Source organism: Rhinopithecus bieti, unplaced genomic scaffold (assembly GCF_001698545.2).
Source record: "Rhinopithecus bieti isolate Rb0 unplaced genomic scaffold, ASM169854v2 scaffold_7884, whole genome shotgun sequence".
Classification (NCBI taxonomy): domain Eukaryota; kingdom Metazoa; phylum Chordata; class Mammalia; order Primates; family Cercopithecidae; genus Rhinopithecus; species Rhinopithecus bieti.
This window is the reverse complement of record NW_016806331.1, coordinates 5,778,172-5,792,139: the sequence shown is the minus strand read 5'-3', so window position 1 is coordinate 5,792,139 and position 13,968 is coordinate 5,778,172. Positions and strand designations below refer to the sequence as shown.

At 40.4% G+C, this 13,968-nt stretch overlaps 1 protein-coding gene across 7 annotated transcripts in view; it reads right to left on the bottom strand.

Annotated features, from left to right (window-relative positions):
- Positions 1 to 13,968, bottom strand: part of JHY (junctional cadherin complex regulator) — a 77,758-nt gene that overhangs the window by 21,398 nt on the left and 42,392 nt on the right. For 3 of the 7 annotated variants that reach the window (XR_001886320.1, XM_017875609.1, XM_017875610.1), the window contains exons 4-5: positions 13,650 to 13,763; positions 3,759 to 4,417 (exon numbers count right to left, since the gene is read on the bottom strand). The exons of 1 other annotated variant lie outside the window; for it this stretch is intronic. Coding sequence is in view for 5 of the 6 variants with exons in the window: in XM_017875609.1 (XP_017731098.1) it covers positions 3,759 to 4,417; positions 13,650 to 13,763 (773 nt within the window). In the remaining variant the exon portion in view is untranslated. The remainder of the gene's footprint in view (positions 1 to 3,758; positions 4,418 to 13,649; positions 13,764 to 13,968) is intronic. 3 more of the 7 variants (XM_017875614.1, XM_017875612.1, XM_017875611.1) reach the window with 2 other exon arrangements.

Here is a 13,968-nt window from a genome sequence, read left to right as displayed (position 1 = left end):
AAAACACTTAAAAATTCAGTCACAAGGGCCCTTACAGCTTATTTTGCCTTGTTGAAAATCTAAGAAGATGTTGAGAAAAAAGGATGTTGCATCCACGAACAAAAACATGAGGCTATAAAAAGAGGAACATTCAGAAACCAATAACAGAAACAACAACAAAAAAATCCTGTCAGAAATTAGCAAACATGATAGCAGTAGAAAGCCTGGAAGCTAGGACTGAGAAACCCTCCCAGACAGTAGAACAAAATTACAAAGAAATGGAGAAGGAAAGAGAAAACAAAATCATAATAACAGTCCTGGAAAAACACATCTGAATCATAGGAGTTTCTAGAAAGAGCAAACAGAAAATGGTTGAATGGAACTACCCATAAAATGACTCAAGAAATTTCCCCAGAACTGAAGGTCACGTGTTTTCAGGTTTAAAAGCCCCAGCTCAATCTATGAAAATAGACCTATACGAAGGCACATTATTATGAAATTTCACTTCAGTAGAGAAAAAGAAAAGATCCTAAAGCTTTCACAAAACAAAACAAGTTATATATAAAGGATCAAGAATAAGGTGGCTTCAGATTTCTCAACAGCAACACTGGATGCAAGAAGGCAATTCTGAGGGACAATGATTTTCTTTCTTTCTTTCTTTTCTTTTTTTTTTTTTTTGAGACGGAGTCTTGCTCTGTCACCCAGGCTGGAGTGGGCGACATCACAATCTTGGCTCATCACAACCTCCACCTCCCGGGTTCATGCCATTCTCCTGTCTCAGCCTCCCGAGTAACTGGGATTACAGGTGCTTGCCACATGGCCGGTTAATTTTTTGTATTTTTAGTAGAGACGGGGTTTCACTATTTTGGCCAGGCTGGTCTCAAACTCCTGACCTTGTGATCCACCCGCCTCGGCCTCCCAAAGTGCTGTGATTACAGGCGTAAGCCACCGTGCCCAGCCAATTTGCAATCAAGAATTCTACAAGCCTCTGCCAAGCTACCAATCAGGGGCGAGGGCAGAAGAAAGATAATTTCAGCAAGATCTCAAAACACTTACTTCTCAAGCAGTGGAGGATTTTCTCTACCAAAATCAAACAGGAAACTAAGAAAGAGAACGGGGATGTAAAAAAACAGGAAGGAGAAGAGTGAAGAGAGTCTCCATGAGGACATGGAGATTCTCAAGGATAATAGGAGCACAACAACAGCGGAATGCAGTCAGAAAACAAGTGTGGCACAAGACACTGGCACGCTGAGAACTGACCATCACCCTGTCCCCTGTCCTTAGACTACATTTTCAATCTGAAAAAAATCACCGAACGGGGTGCTCAAACAAACTAAGGAAAATGTGAGATAATGAAAAGAGAATCCTATCAGAAGAAAGGCAAAGGGAATCCTCAGCAGGACAGCTGAGTAGCAAGTCTAGAAAGAGAAAGAAAGTAGTCTAGAAAGTCGAGCTCCGAGAAAGAGACAAGAATTGAGAAATTGCCAGATGTGGTTGTCCTTATGGAAACTTACACTAAGAGGCTACTCAAAAGTGTAGGATCAATTAACTATATGTACAGAGAAAATTAAGCAAAAGAAGCCCAGGAGGTTGAGGTTGCCAAAAAGATTAAAAAAAAAAAAAGGAAATGAAAAGAGGGACATGATTATAGATATAATAAAGGTGGAATAATATTAAAGTTATTTAAATACTACAAAAAGTTTTATGACAGTACATTTTAAAGCTTAGCATAAAAGAAAATATTTCCTAGAAAATATAATTTATTAAACTGACTAAAGTGAAAATGAAAAGACTGCAAAGTCTTATAATGATTATAGTAAATGCATCAGGAGTTTAAAATCTGCTCACAAACAACAACAAAAAGCCAAACGAAACCCACTTATGGCCCAATAGTTTTAGAGGAAAATCCTATCAAACCTTCAAGTAACAGATAAGGCCAATTGTATATAAAGTGTCCAGAGGATGCAAAAAGAGGAAACAGTCCTCAACTCATTTTATAAGGCTGGTATTTTCTTGATAATCCACCCAGTCAAGGCCACTGGCAGATAGGAAAATTATAAGCCAATCTCACTTCATGTATATGAAAATGTTAAATCTTAAACAAAGTGTTAACACATCAAATCAAGCAACTTATTAAAAATGCAGTATGACAAATTGGGTTAACCCTAGGAATAAAAGGATAGTGCGTCATCAGAAAATCTGGTAACATATTTCCGTACATTAAAGGATTAATGGAGAAATGTTTCAATAAGTGCAGAAAAAGTATTTGATAAAATCAAATACCCATTTATGTTGAAAGTTATTTGCAAAGAGGAATAGGAGGAAATTTCCTATCTATCATCTATCTATCTACCAAAAACTAAATATTATTTTTAATGGTAAAAGTGTTAGAAACAATCTTTCTAAAATCAAGAAAAAAAGACAAAGATGTCTGCTATTTATCACGATCTCTTCTAGGAAGCTAACTTTAAGCCTTATTGAATCTACATTCCATACCACCAAGTGTAGCACTTAAATGTTCTTTGATCACCTCACAAGGGAGTAATTGTCTTCCTACTTTGAAAGTAAGTTCCTTGAAGGGGCCTCACACACCATACTTCTTTTGTACCTTGTATAGCATTTAGCACTGTAGCATTATATTCAGCATGTTAGGGATGTAGAAAGGATGGTTAATTGAAGTACACCAAGAAATGGTGCCTGAAGTAATTTTTAAAATAACTTTTATTCTCCTGTTTATAGAAGTTATACATCTACATTGTAGGGAACTTGAACTGTTCTGAAAATATAGAGAATAAATTTTTAAAATCCCAATCTCTCTTGCTAGAGATAACTAGTATCGATGTTCTGGTGAATTTTTCTTCTTCTGTGCATATTTTAACACAGTAGAGCTCATACTCCCTAGATATAATTTTTTTTCCACCAGTGTCATTCAACCCAAGGTGTAATTTTGTACCTTACTATTTTCTTCCTATAGAAGCATTTCCTCATAACCATAATTTTTAGTGGTTCCATGATACTAAATATCATAATTTACCTAAACATTCCCTATTGTTGGATTTTTAGGTCACTTCTATAAATGATGATTTTTTTTTTTTTGTATGTGCATATTTTTCTGTATTTTAGATTATTTTCTCAGGATAGGCCAAGATAATGTTGGAGATCATTTGTTTCCTCCAAACATTACTTGCAGCCCTCAAAAAAACACTGATGTTTTTTGACTGGGTCCCTCTGTCCTTGTCTCCCTCCAACTTCTAGTTTAACTACAGGGGAAAAACACAGGAGACAGGGAAGAGGAAAAGAAATCCATCAAAAGTAGACTCTTGGCTGGGTGCTGTGGCTCACACCTGTAATCTCAGCACTTTGGGAGGCCAAGGCGGGTGGATCACTTGAGGTCAGGTGTTCGAGACCAGCCTGGCCAACATGGTGAAACCCCATCTCTACTAAAAATACAAAAATTAGCCCAGTATGGTGGTGAACGCCTGTAATCCCAGCTACTTGGGAGGTTGAGGCAGGAGAATTGCTTGAACCCGGGAGGCGGAGGTTGTGATGAGCCAAGATTACACCACTGTACTCCAGCCTGGGCAACAGAGCAAGATTCTGTCTAAAAAAAAAAATGGACTCTTTGAGGCAGGAATCAGAGCTAAGGAAGTTGTTAGGTGAACTCTTCTTCTCACCTAGCCATCCTTATGAATTCCCCTTGCCCTTCTCCCTCTCCAGTTTTTCTGCAGCAGTCTCTGCTTTCTCCTCTAAAAAACCACTTGAGAAAAGGGAATTCTTACCATAACATTTCTAAGTTCTTGTATTTTGTCTCTGTGTAAGGCTGTTTGGGTTGTTTCTTATTTTCAGTTGATCCATGAACATCTCTGTGATAAACCAACTGAGAGCCTTTCTGGCTCAAGAGCACGTGTCTCTTAAAGGAAAGTTCATTAAGGTTGTTCAAATCCGTGTCAGAAAGGGTGTGTAGCTGCTGGTATGAAAATCTTTTCTCTTCTTGGTCTTTGTGTCCTCTTTCTTTATTAACATTCAGTCCAGAGTCATATCCAGTAGAGTTTTTATATAAGACCTTGTCAAAAGCCTGTTTTGGTGGAGCAAATGTATTGGAGGTTTCTTTGAGATTCTGGCTCCTAAGTGCCCTTGAAGCTTGTACATCATTGTTAGAGGCATGCATAATCACAATCGATTCAGGCTTTGGTGAAGTATCAAGAGGCTTATTTTGGTTCTGTTGCTGCCTGGGAGGGTTATTCTGGTTCTCCGGACTGGCAGTCACCTCTTCCATTGTGAAAGACTTCAGGTCATTTTGGTGTTCATGCTGTTTTTGAATCTTGGGCTTGGCTGGTCTTCTGGAAGGCTGATGGTCATTCACTGTTTCAGAAGGCTGCCCTCTTGGTACACTGCTTGATTTTGTGCTTTCATATTGAGACCAGTGTTCCTGGTAATTCTAGAGAGATATTTTTGGTTAATGTAAAATCAGAAGACTGGCACTCTTCACAAATTTTAAATTAGTGTTTTTCAAATTGGGGACTGGGAAGCTGACTATAGAACCGAAAGCAGATACAGAAAAGTAGAGGGGTGTTTTTTTTTTTCCTAATTTCAGGGCATTGGAGAGTTCATAACTGAGTGATTCCTCCTGGAAATTTAGGATTATAAGCCTAGAAAGAAATAGAAAGCTTAGAATGGGCTTTATATTAAGGACAAGTCTTTGGCTTAAAAGTTTAAGTTTTAAAAGTTAAGTCTTTGACTTAAAAGTGTCGCCAACTTGGGGGATGGTGTGGGGAAGCTTTACTTCGAGAGATACGGAGAAAGTACAAACGTGAATCTACATCACAATATATATGCTTATTTTAAGTAACATGAATATTTTTAAAAATCTTAACCAGAAAACACTAATAATTTGCTTTATAAACCAAGTACAAATCTAATATTAAATACAATTCAGATGATCAGATCTTTTTACCCATGCTGGTCAGAAGCTAGAAATGACCTCTTCACCAGATGAAACAAATTAGATTTTATTCAGAGGATTATAAAAGAGTCTGTGCTGTGATAGGACATCTGTGAGGGTTGTTTTGCTTCTGTTCCTCAATATAGTCTGCGCTTAGGCAATCAAACATCTGGGGGAAATATTTCAATTTCAGAACAGTCTTTATGCTTTTCAAAGTCTCCTAACAACAAAATGTACTCCTGGTATAATAGATACACTATGTAACTATATTGTGCTATTGCCATTTAGAAATATTTTCCAAGGAATAAAGCACTCATTACTTTGCGAAAAACTGGCTGAGTTAAGAGGCCTTTGCAAAGAATGATTAAATGCTTACTGAAAACAGTAGGATGACCATATGCATCAGTGTGTTATAAAACTGCAATATATTTCTTCCTTTCTGAACACATATATTTAAAAAATCTCTTTAGCTTTTATCTATAAAACATTAACTGAAAAATGCAGCAGTTGGATGAATGATTATTTTAGTTTGCTAGAAAGAATGATCAAATTACTGTGATAAGAGTTCAGCTTTGGGCCGGGCGCGGTGGCTCAAGCCTGTAATCCCAGCACTTTGGGAGGCCGAGACGGGCGGATCACGAGGTCAGGAGATCGAGACCATCCTGGTTAACACGGTGAAACCCCGTCTCAACTAAAAAAAAATACAAAAAACTAGCTGGGTGAGGTGGCGGACACCTGTAGTCCCAGCTACTCGGGAGACTGAGGCAGGAGAATGGAGTAAACCCAGGAGGCAGAGCTTGCAGTGAGCTGAGATCCGGCCACTGTGCTCCAGCCTGGGCGACAGAGCGAGACTCCGTCTCAAAAAAAAAAAAAAAAAAAAAGTTCAGCTTTGATTTCTCGTTTCTGATACATTCTGATACAACCACTAAGACTCATCTTATTCCTGTATAATATTAAGCAGTGTTCTATTTCTAGTGAAATCACGTTATAATAATGTTGATTGTTAAATTTAAAATAGCAATATACAATGTTACTTATTATATCATATTTTTAAGACATAATGACTTCTAATTTGAAATTTAGAAGCTGTTCTTTTGAGAATTTGAGCTTTCTAGGGGATTGGCCAGGCTCTGATTAGCTCCTACATACTTTAAATTTTTACTTGTGGTGCTCCAAAAAAAGGGAAAACTTATTTTCTGTATTCCAGGTAAATTCCAGGTATTCCTTTCATGCAGTAAATTGAGTTACTTGTGGAAATGTGGGCAGGAAGATTCTGCAAATACATAACGCCAAGAAAATCCTTTCTTGCAATGGATCCAGAAAATAATTGCTATTTTACAATGTTATAGGTGTGGTCATGGAACATAGCAGCTCTTTTTATGACTGGCAGTGCTGTTCGTGAAGGTCAAAAATGCCCCCCTTGACTGTGACCTAAAAATATTAATTGATGCTGATAATGTCATTCTTTTCAATATTTGTTCAGCCTTTAACTCACTAGAGAAGTAACCAGGATGCTGCCATCTAAATGTACTTTCCCTAGTTTTCTCTCTTAATTTTCACCAAAAAAGAAAATACTAACTTCTCAGAAATTTCTTGGGTACTAGATCTGAAATCCTGGGTTACCACTTGATCCTAATCACGTTATTACCTTTGCTGCTGACAATCTAGATCACAATAGCACACTTCACAGGGTGCTTTGACAACAAGGCCAAGGACTCATCATTTTATGAAACTTCAATTGTCTCAAGTGTTAAATCTTCCATTCACATAAATATAAGTGCCCAGAGATGGCATTTCAGTCCCCAGAAAGGAAGCCATTTATGGGCTCAATACGATTTTTCTCACCTTCCAAGCAGCCTACTTGAGATCTGTGGTTTACTAAAGATTTATTACCCTATAATTGGGGCATCAGGTGTCACTCTTTAGGTGGCAAGACCTGAGTTCCCTGAAGTTAATATACAAAGCCATTCTCAGACGATTTAATCTCCATCAGCACTGAAATCCTCTATTCCATCCTGCTGTCACTGGGGTTCTTTTGTTACTAACACTCGCAATCAGTACATACTCCATGCACTTAGAATAACTGCTTAATGGCAGTAGGTTTTTGCGTCACACGTGGAGTGTTAGCATGGGGGGATCCTGATGCCTAATGCTGGGATGATCATTTCTTAGTAGGACTCATCCTCAGTTATTAAGTAATGCTCATTCATACTGTGCCACCCAAGAGAACTTTGTCCCCAACCCTGTGAAAGGCAGCACCTGGTTGTTTCTCTTTTATGACTTTTCCTTTCACATGTCATAAGCAGACGGGACAATGCCCGCTCTGATCGCAACCAAAAAGTTCATCTGCTTCAACACAAAAGCCACCCCTGCTCTTAGTTAACCTGACTCAACCACGGAGTCCCGAGAGTTGTGCCTGGGCTCCGAGATCAGCTCTAAAGTGGAGAAATCTCCATTGTGTTCCGCTTTTCTGCTGTGTTTATGAACAATAAGACATGAGTACTTTAAGCCTGAGATACCAATTCCATCTGACAATATTAAGAGAATCTCAAGCAAATATATTAATTGGCTCTAATTTTCTCTGTGGGTAAGGAAGAACTCTGTGTTCAGATGAATAGAAGCAGCACAGATCTACTGACAGTGTTGGAGGCAAAACCAAATTAACAGCTTTTTGGAAAGGTTAATCAGGATTTGATTGCAAGGGCTTTCATATTAATTAGTAAAAGATCCTACATATCTCTAATACTATCATTATCTTTTCTTTGCCTGGAAAGCTAAGAGTTATTTTAGAGGGGTAAGAAAGAAAACATCCTATTTATCCTTTTGAAACATTACTTACTTGGGGAACCTCTTATATTTTTCTACTGACATGTTTCTTGCCTGGTGCCATGGTTTGAATGTTTGTGTCCTCCCTAAACTCGGACGTTAAATCCTAACCCCCAAGGTAATGCTATTTAAAGGTGGGGCCTTTTCAAGGTGACTAGGTCCGGAGGGCAGAGCCCTCCTGCATGGGATTGATGTCCTTATAAAATAGGCTCGAGGAAGCTCATTCACCCCTTCCATAGTGTGAGGACACAGTGAGAAGGCGGCACCAATGAACCAGGAAGCAGATCCTCACCAGACATGGAAACTGCCAGTGTCTGCCCTTGGACTTCCAGCTTCCAAAACTGTGAAAAAAATTAATCTCTGTTGTTTCCAAGCCACCTGATCTATGGTATTTTGTTATAGCAGCACAAACAGACTAAGATACCTGGTTAAGATCTTAACCGGTGGGAATGTGCTCGTCACATTGCCCAGCAAGAGTCCTGAGCCTTATACATACTGCATTCAGTCTGGGCACATAACCTGAGCGGGATTCGGAAAACTCGTGAAGATTCACAGGCAAGCACGAAGCGATTCAGGACACTAAGGCCTATGTGTCAAGGTTAAATGAAGAGAGATTACTTGGCTTCAAGTGAAGGCTCTAGGCATGGATAAGACTCTTTTTTTTTTTCTTTTTTGTAATTTTAGTAGAGACGGGGTTTCACCGTGTTAGCCAGGATGGGTCTCGATCTCCTGACCTCACGATCCGTCCGCCTCAGCCTCCCAAAGTGCTGGGATTACAGGCGTGAGCCACCACGCCCGGCCAAGACTCTTAAATAGAATATGATGATGACTTGGCTTCAAGTGAAGACTCTAGGCGTGGATAAGACTCTTACATAGAATATGATCATGACCATCATTCTCAGTATTTTAAAAGTAAAAATACATAGGCTGAAATGGTCTCAGGCATATCTTCTCTCTTTCCTCGCCCTCTCTCTGGTTTCTCATTCTTTCTAGCATGTAAATGTATTTAAGTCTCTCCTATGAAAAGAAGGAAAGAAACATTCACTTGATGCCATTCTCTGGTTAAATCCTGTCTCTTTCTTGGCCAGGCACAGTGGCTCACACCTGTAATCCCAGCACTTTGGGAGGTCAAGGCGGGTGGATCACTTGAGGTCAGGAGTTTGAGACCAGCTTGACAAACATGGTGAAACCCCATCTCTACTAAAAATACAAAAATTAGCCGGGCATGGTGGCGTGCACCTGTAATCCCAGCTACTCAGGAGACTGGGGCAGGAGACTCACTTGAACTTGGGAGGCAGAGGTTGCAGTGAGCCAAAGTCATGACACTGTACTCCAGCCTGGGTGACAAAGCAAGATCCTGTCTCAAAAAACAAAAGCAAAGAAAAATCTATCTCTTTCTCAATTCACAGCTGGGCATCTTGATGGTGTAGACTGCACTGGTCTCTGCTCCCCATCTCTCATGCTGACCTCTGTCCCCTGCCATAGAGCGTTCCTTCTCCCCATCCCGCTGAAACTGCTCTGTTCAGGACATCAATAAACTTTTAGTCACCAAATCCTGTGGGCACTTTTTTCTTGAACTTTTCATTTTCAAGTTATTTCAAACTTACAGAAAAATTGCTAGTACAGACAACTCTAAAAGGTTCTTATCCAGATTGAACAATTTTAAACATTTGGTCACATTTCATTGTTTTCTCTGTCACTCCACACATAAACACACAAATATACATCTATATACAGATATGTAATTATTATTGCTTGCATTTTTGGTATTTAGCTTTTCCAAGCCATGGAGCCTTCCTTACATATGAGTTACATGTGTAATGCCCCTTGCATGGCACCTCACTGCTGCATACCTGCTTAGATTGTGAACAATGTCTTCTTCAGTCTGAGTCCTGGGATGCATGAGGCAGACAGCAGCCCTTACCAACTATGTCAACTTTTCCCTCCCTAGACCACAGAAACAGCAGCCAGGGCTGTCATGGTTCCTTGTTCCTCCTCCCACTTTCATACCTTTGCCCGCATTTGTCCTTCCACAGGGAGCGGAGATACTGACTCCTATGGGGGGTATTTCTCTGTCTTCTTAGGGCAGAATTAGGTGCTCTTTTAGTTCCACTGCATTTTGTACCCACGTCCATATTGCTGCATTATAATGATTACATAACCATGTTCCCACTAAAGTATTGAACTCCTAGAGGGGAGGTACTGCTTTAAAAAAAGATAACCTTGGCTGGGCACTGTGGCTCATGCCCGTAATTCCAGCACTTTGGGAGGCCAAGGTGGGCAGATCACCTGAGGTCGGGAGTTCGAGACCAGCCTGACCAACATGAAGAAACCCCGTCTCTACTGAAAATACAAAATTAGCTGGGCATGGTGGCGCCTGCCTGTAATCCCAGCTACTCAGGAGGCTGAGGCAGGAGAATTGCTTGAACCTGGGAGGCGGAGGTTGTGGTGAGCTGAGATCGTGCCATTACACTCCAGCCTGGGCAAGAAGAGTGAAACTCTATCTCAAAAACAAACAAACAAAAAAACAAACTTTCTTCAAGTTTTATTTATTGTTTTAAAGAATTTTTGTTGTTGTTGTTGTTGTTTTCATATCTTTTGGGCCAGGCACCTAATCCACAGTGCCTGGAATACAGTAGATAGTCAATAAATATTTTGTTGTGTTAAATATTTTGATTTTGCATAAAGATATTTCACATTAGTGAGGGTTATTGTTGTTAGGGTAGGCTTATGAAACTTTGAAAATCATTTTTCAAGAAAAAAATTTCAAATGAGGCCCATTTTCCCTTGGAGATACACTAAACAATCTTTTTATCTGTATTTTGTATTTTGTATTTTTTAGAGACAGAGTCTTGCTCTATTGCCCAGGCTGGAGTACAGTGGCATCTGTAACATCGAATTCCTGGCCTCTAGCAATCCTCCTCCTTGGCCTCCTAAAAAGCAATAGGATTATAGGCATGAGCCACTGTGCCTGGCCCATGATCTTTAAATGTATCTTTAATCAGTCAGTAAATATTTATTGAGCATCAGTATTGGGCAAAGCATTGTGGTAGGAGATGTAGAGAAAAATACAATCAGTACCTTTAAAGATCTCGTAGTATAGTGGGTACAAAAGAAACACAGGCGCAGTGGCTCAGGCCTGTAATCCCAGTACTTTGGGAGGCCCAGGTGGGTGGATCATCTGAGGTCAGGAGTTCAAGACCAGCCTGGCCAACATGGAGAAACCCCGTCTCTATTAAAAATTCAAAAATTAGCTGGGAGTGGTGGTGGGCACCTGTAATCCCAGCTACTCAGGAGGCTGAGACAGGAGAATTGCTTGAACCTGGGAGGTTGAGGTTGCAGTGAGCCTAGATCCTACCACTGCACTCCAGCCTGGGCAACAAGAGCAAAACTCCGTCTCAAAAAAAAAAAAAAAGAAACAAAGGCAGCAGCTAATGAGACATGGTCAAATATGGCAGGCCCTGAGCCAGTGGTCCAGACTATAGACACAGCAGGAGCTGAAGGCAGAGGAGCAGGGTGAGGGAGGCTGGAAATCTCCATGCAGAGGTGGCCCTTGAGGAGGCACTGAAAAGAAGGCACTGGGCTTGGGTAGTTGAAGAGGAAAAAGAAAGGCAGCCTGAAGTGTCTGTGTCCCAGAGTGCTGGGCCGGTGTGTAGCATGCAGTGGGCAGTCCACAAATCCTTTCCACCTAAAGAATGGGAAACATCCCTTAGGCCATTCGTTGTTATTGTCATTTTAGGTCTAACACTTTTTAGATGTTTTGCTCCATGTCTTCATTCAGGAATGGGTTATAAGCACATTAATTACAGTATACGCAAAGAATAAAAAGCATTCTTTTGGCTTTCTTCTGATTTTCTTCTGTACAAAAGTTTTACTGCCTCTGTCAAAGATCATGCCATCAATCAAGCACTGTGATTTTACCTTGGTTATTATCATTTTTTTTCGGTCTTCATAGAGACTATCCAAAATTGCCAATGCTGGCTATATTTCAAGTCGTCACGGCGGATATTAGGAAAAGTTTTCAGTTAGCAATAATTGCACCTTGTATAAATCTCACTGGTTATGATATTACCACTGGGCAAAGCTTTTTACCTTGATCTTTTTATCATTAGCTGAGAATCCTATGGGTTTCCTTAGTGACAATTATGAAAGCTACAGGTTGCAATAATCTTACATGCTTCAAATGTATTTTCTATAATAATTTAAATAATTAGACATACATGGTCACAGAATTCTAGCATTTTGCAGCTGTGATAGACCTTGAATCCTTCATTTAATAAAGAAGAAACTTAAGGCTTTGAAAATATTGAGATTTGCCCAGTCATGCATCAAGTAAATAGTAGGTTGAGGCCCAGAAATTCATCTCTTGTGACCCAGCCCATTATCCATAATGCATGGCAAACCTTAAGGTATTTCCTTTGTCCCCAGTTCCTGTTGACCAAGCTCCCCTGGCTCTCTATCAGGTCTGGTAGTGGATCCTGTCCTCTACATCCCACAGTCATGAGACACTTCAGTCCCCATCATCTTAACTTCTAGGTGTGGCCTCACTGGCATCAACTTTCAGGAAGCTCTGGGTGAATGAATTTTTATTTCTTTTTTTGCAACTCTTAAGAGCGGCCTGGAGGCCACTGGGGAGGAAAAGAGATGATTCGGGCTGTCCCTTCTTTCTAACCTCTCTGAAACTGGGATAAAACTTATTATTTTTTTTTACTATGTTTATCACCGTACATAGTTTTAACTGATGTCAACAGGCTCTACAGGTTCAGTAATTTCAAAGGACTCATCTCTTCTTAGGCAGGGATAAAACCTGGTCCAAGGGTGGCTCCACATACACGGGTCAAGAAAACCTGAGCTTCTGGTGCTTTTCTGTCTTTTTTTTTTTTTTTTTTTTTTTTTGAGATGGAGTCTTGCTCTGTCGCCCAGGCTGGAGTGCAGTAGCATGACCTTGGCTCACTGCAACCTTCGCCTCCCAGGTTCGAGCAATTCTCCTACCTCAGCCTCCTGAGTAGCTGGAACTACAGGTGTGTGCCACCATGCCCAGCTAATTTTTGTATTTTTAGTAGAGTCGGGGTTTCACCACATTGGCCAGGCTGGTCTCGAACTCCTGATCTTGTGATTCACCCACCTTGGCCTCCTAAAGTGCTAGGATTATAGGCGTAAGCCACCGGGCCTGGCCTAATCTTTGTATTTTTAGTAGAGATAGGGTTTCACCATGTTGGCCAAGCTGGTCTCGAACTCCTGACTGACCTCAGGTGATCCACCCGTCTTGGCCTCCCAAAGTGCTGGGATTACAGGTGTGAGCCACTGTGCCCAGCCTTTTTCTGTTTCTTCTAGAAAACAGTGTGGAGAATTTCAGAAAATCTTCCTGAAATCACATTTATGATTTCAAAGTAGTACACCCATGGCCAAAAAGGATGTCATCATGCTAAATGATCAGTTGGTAAGTTTTTATATTTTGAAAATGAGGGTTTGGTGAGGCTCTGGGAGTTCCCATCCAGTTTTCAGGAATAGTGTCCCCATTGTCTAGGAATAATAAGTAACTGCCAACTACAAAAGGAATCAGACTTGGGAGCAGCACAGAATTGGACAATTCTTTGGAACTGTGATTTTTCCTGCATGTCTTTCCATGCCTTCTTTCTGTGTGGGATTCTAACTCAGTATGTTGAAAGTGTGAAATGACTGTTTTCTTCCAGCAAACAGAACCCTTGGAAAAACAGGTAGGGTTGGCTGGCTGAGCAGGCAATGGCTCCTCTGAGCAGAAGCCGGTCTTACCCGTAGGAAAGTGGGTAATTATTCTCAAGCATAAAAATAAACCCTTAAGTGATAAGAACTCAGCCACGATCATTACTTATATTCAGCAGTATTGCTTGAAACACACTTAAAATGCAATCTAGCAGGTAACCTTTAGCTGTTGTGCTCTTTGATGCCATTTGTCTTCAGGATCGATGGCAGCATTTTCAATTTCCTTGGCATTCTGAATAGACGTCTTGTCTGTTACTCTGACAGGGTAGGAGATCTAGGTAGGTAAAACACATACAGCATGTTAACTGGATTCATTTTAGTCTTAGAGCCATGGGACTCAAGTCAGTGCACTCTAGAAAACGGTCCTGCTGGGCTAGGTTTTATTTTCAGTTAATTTCAAGGATTCATCAGGGACCTGACTGTTCCCAAGGAAAATGGGAATAAACAATGTTTTATCTTGCAGACACGAAGAGAAAACT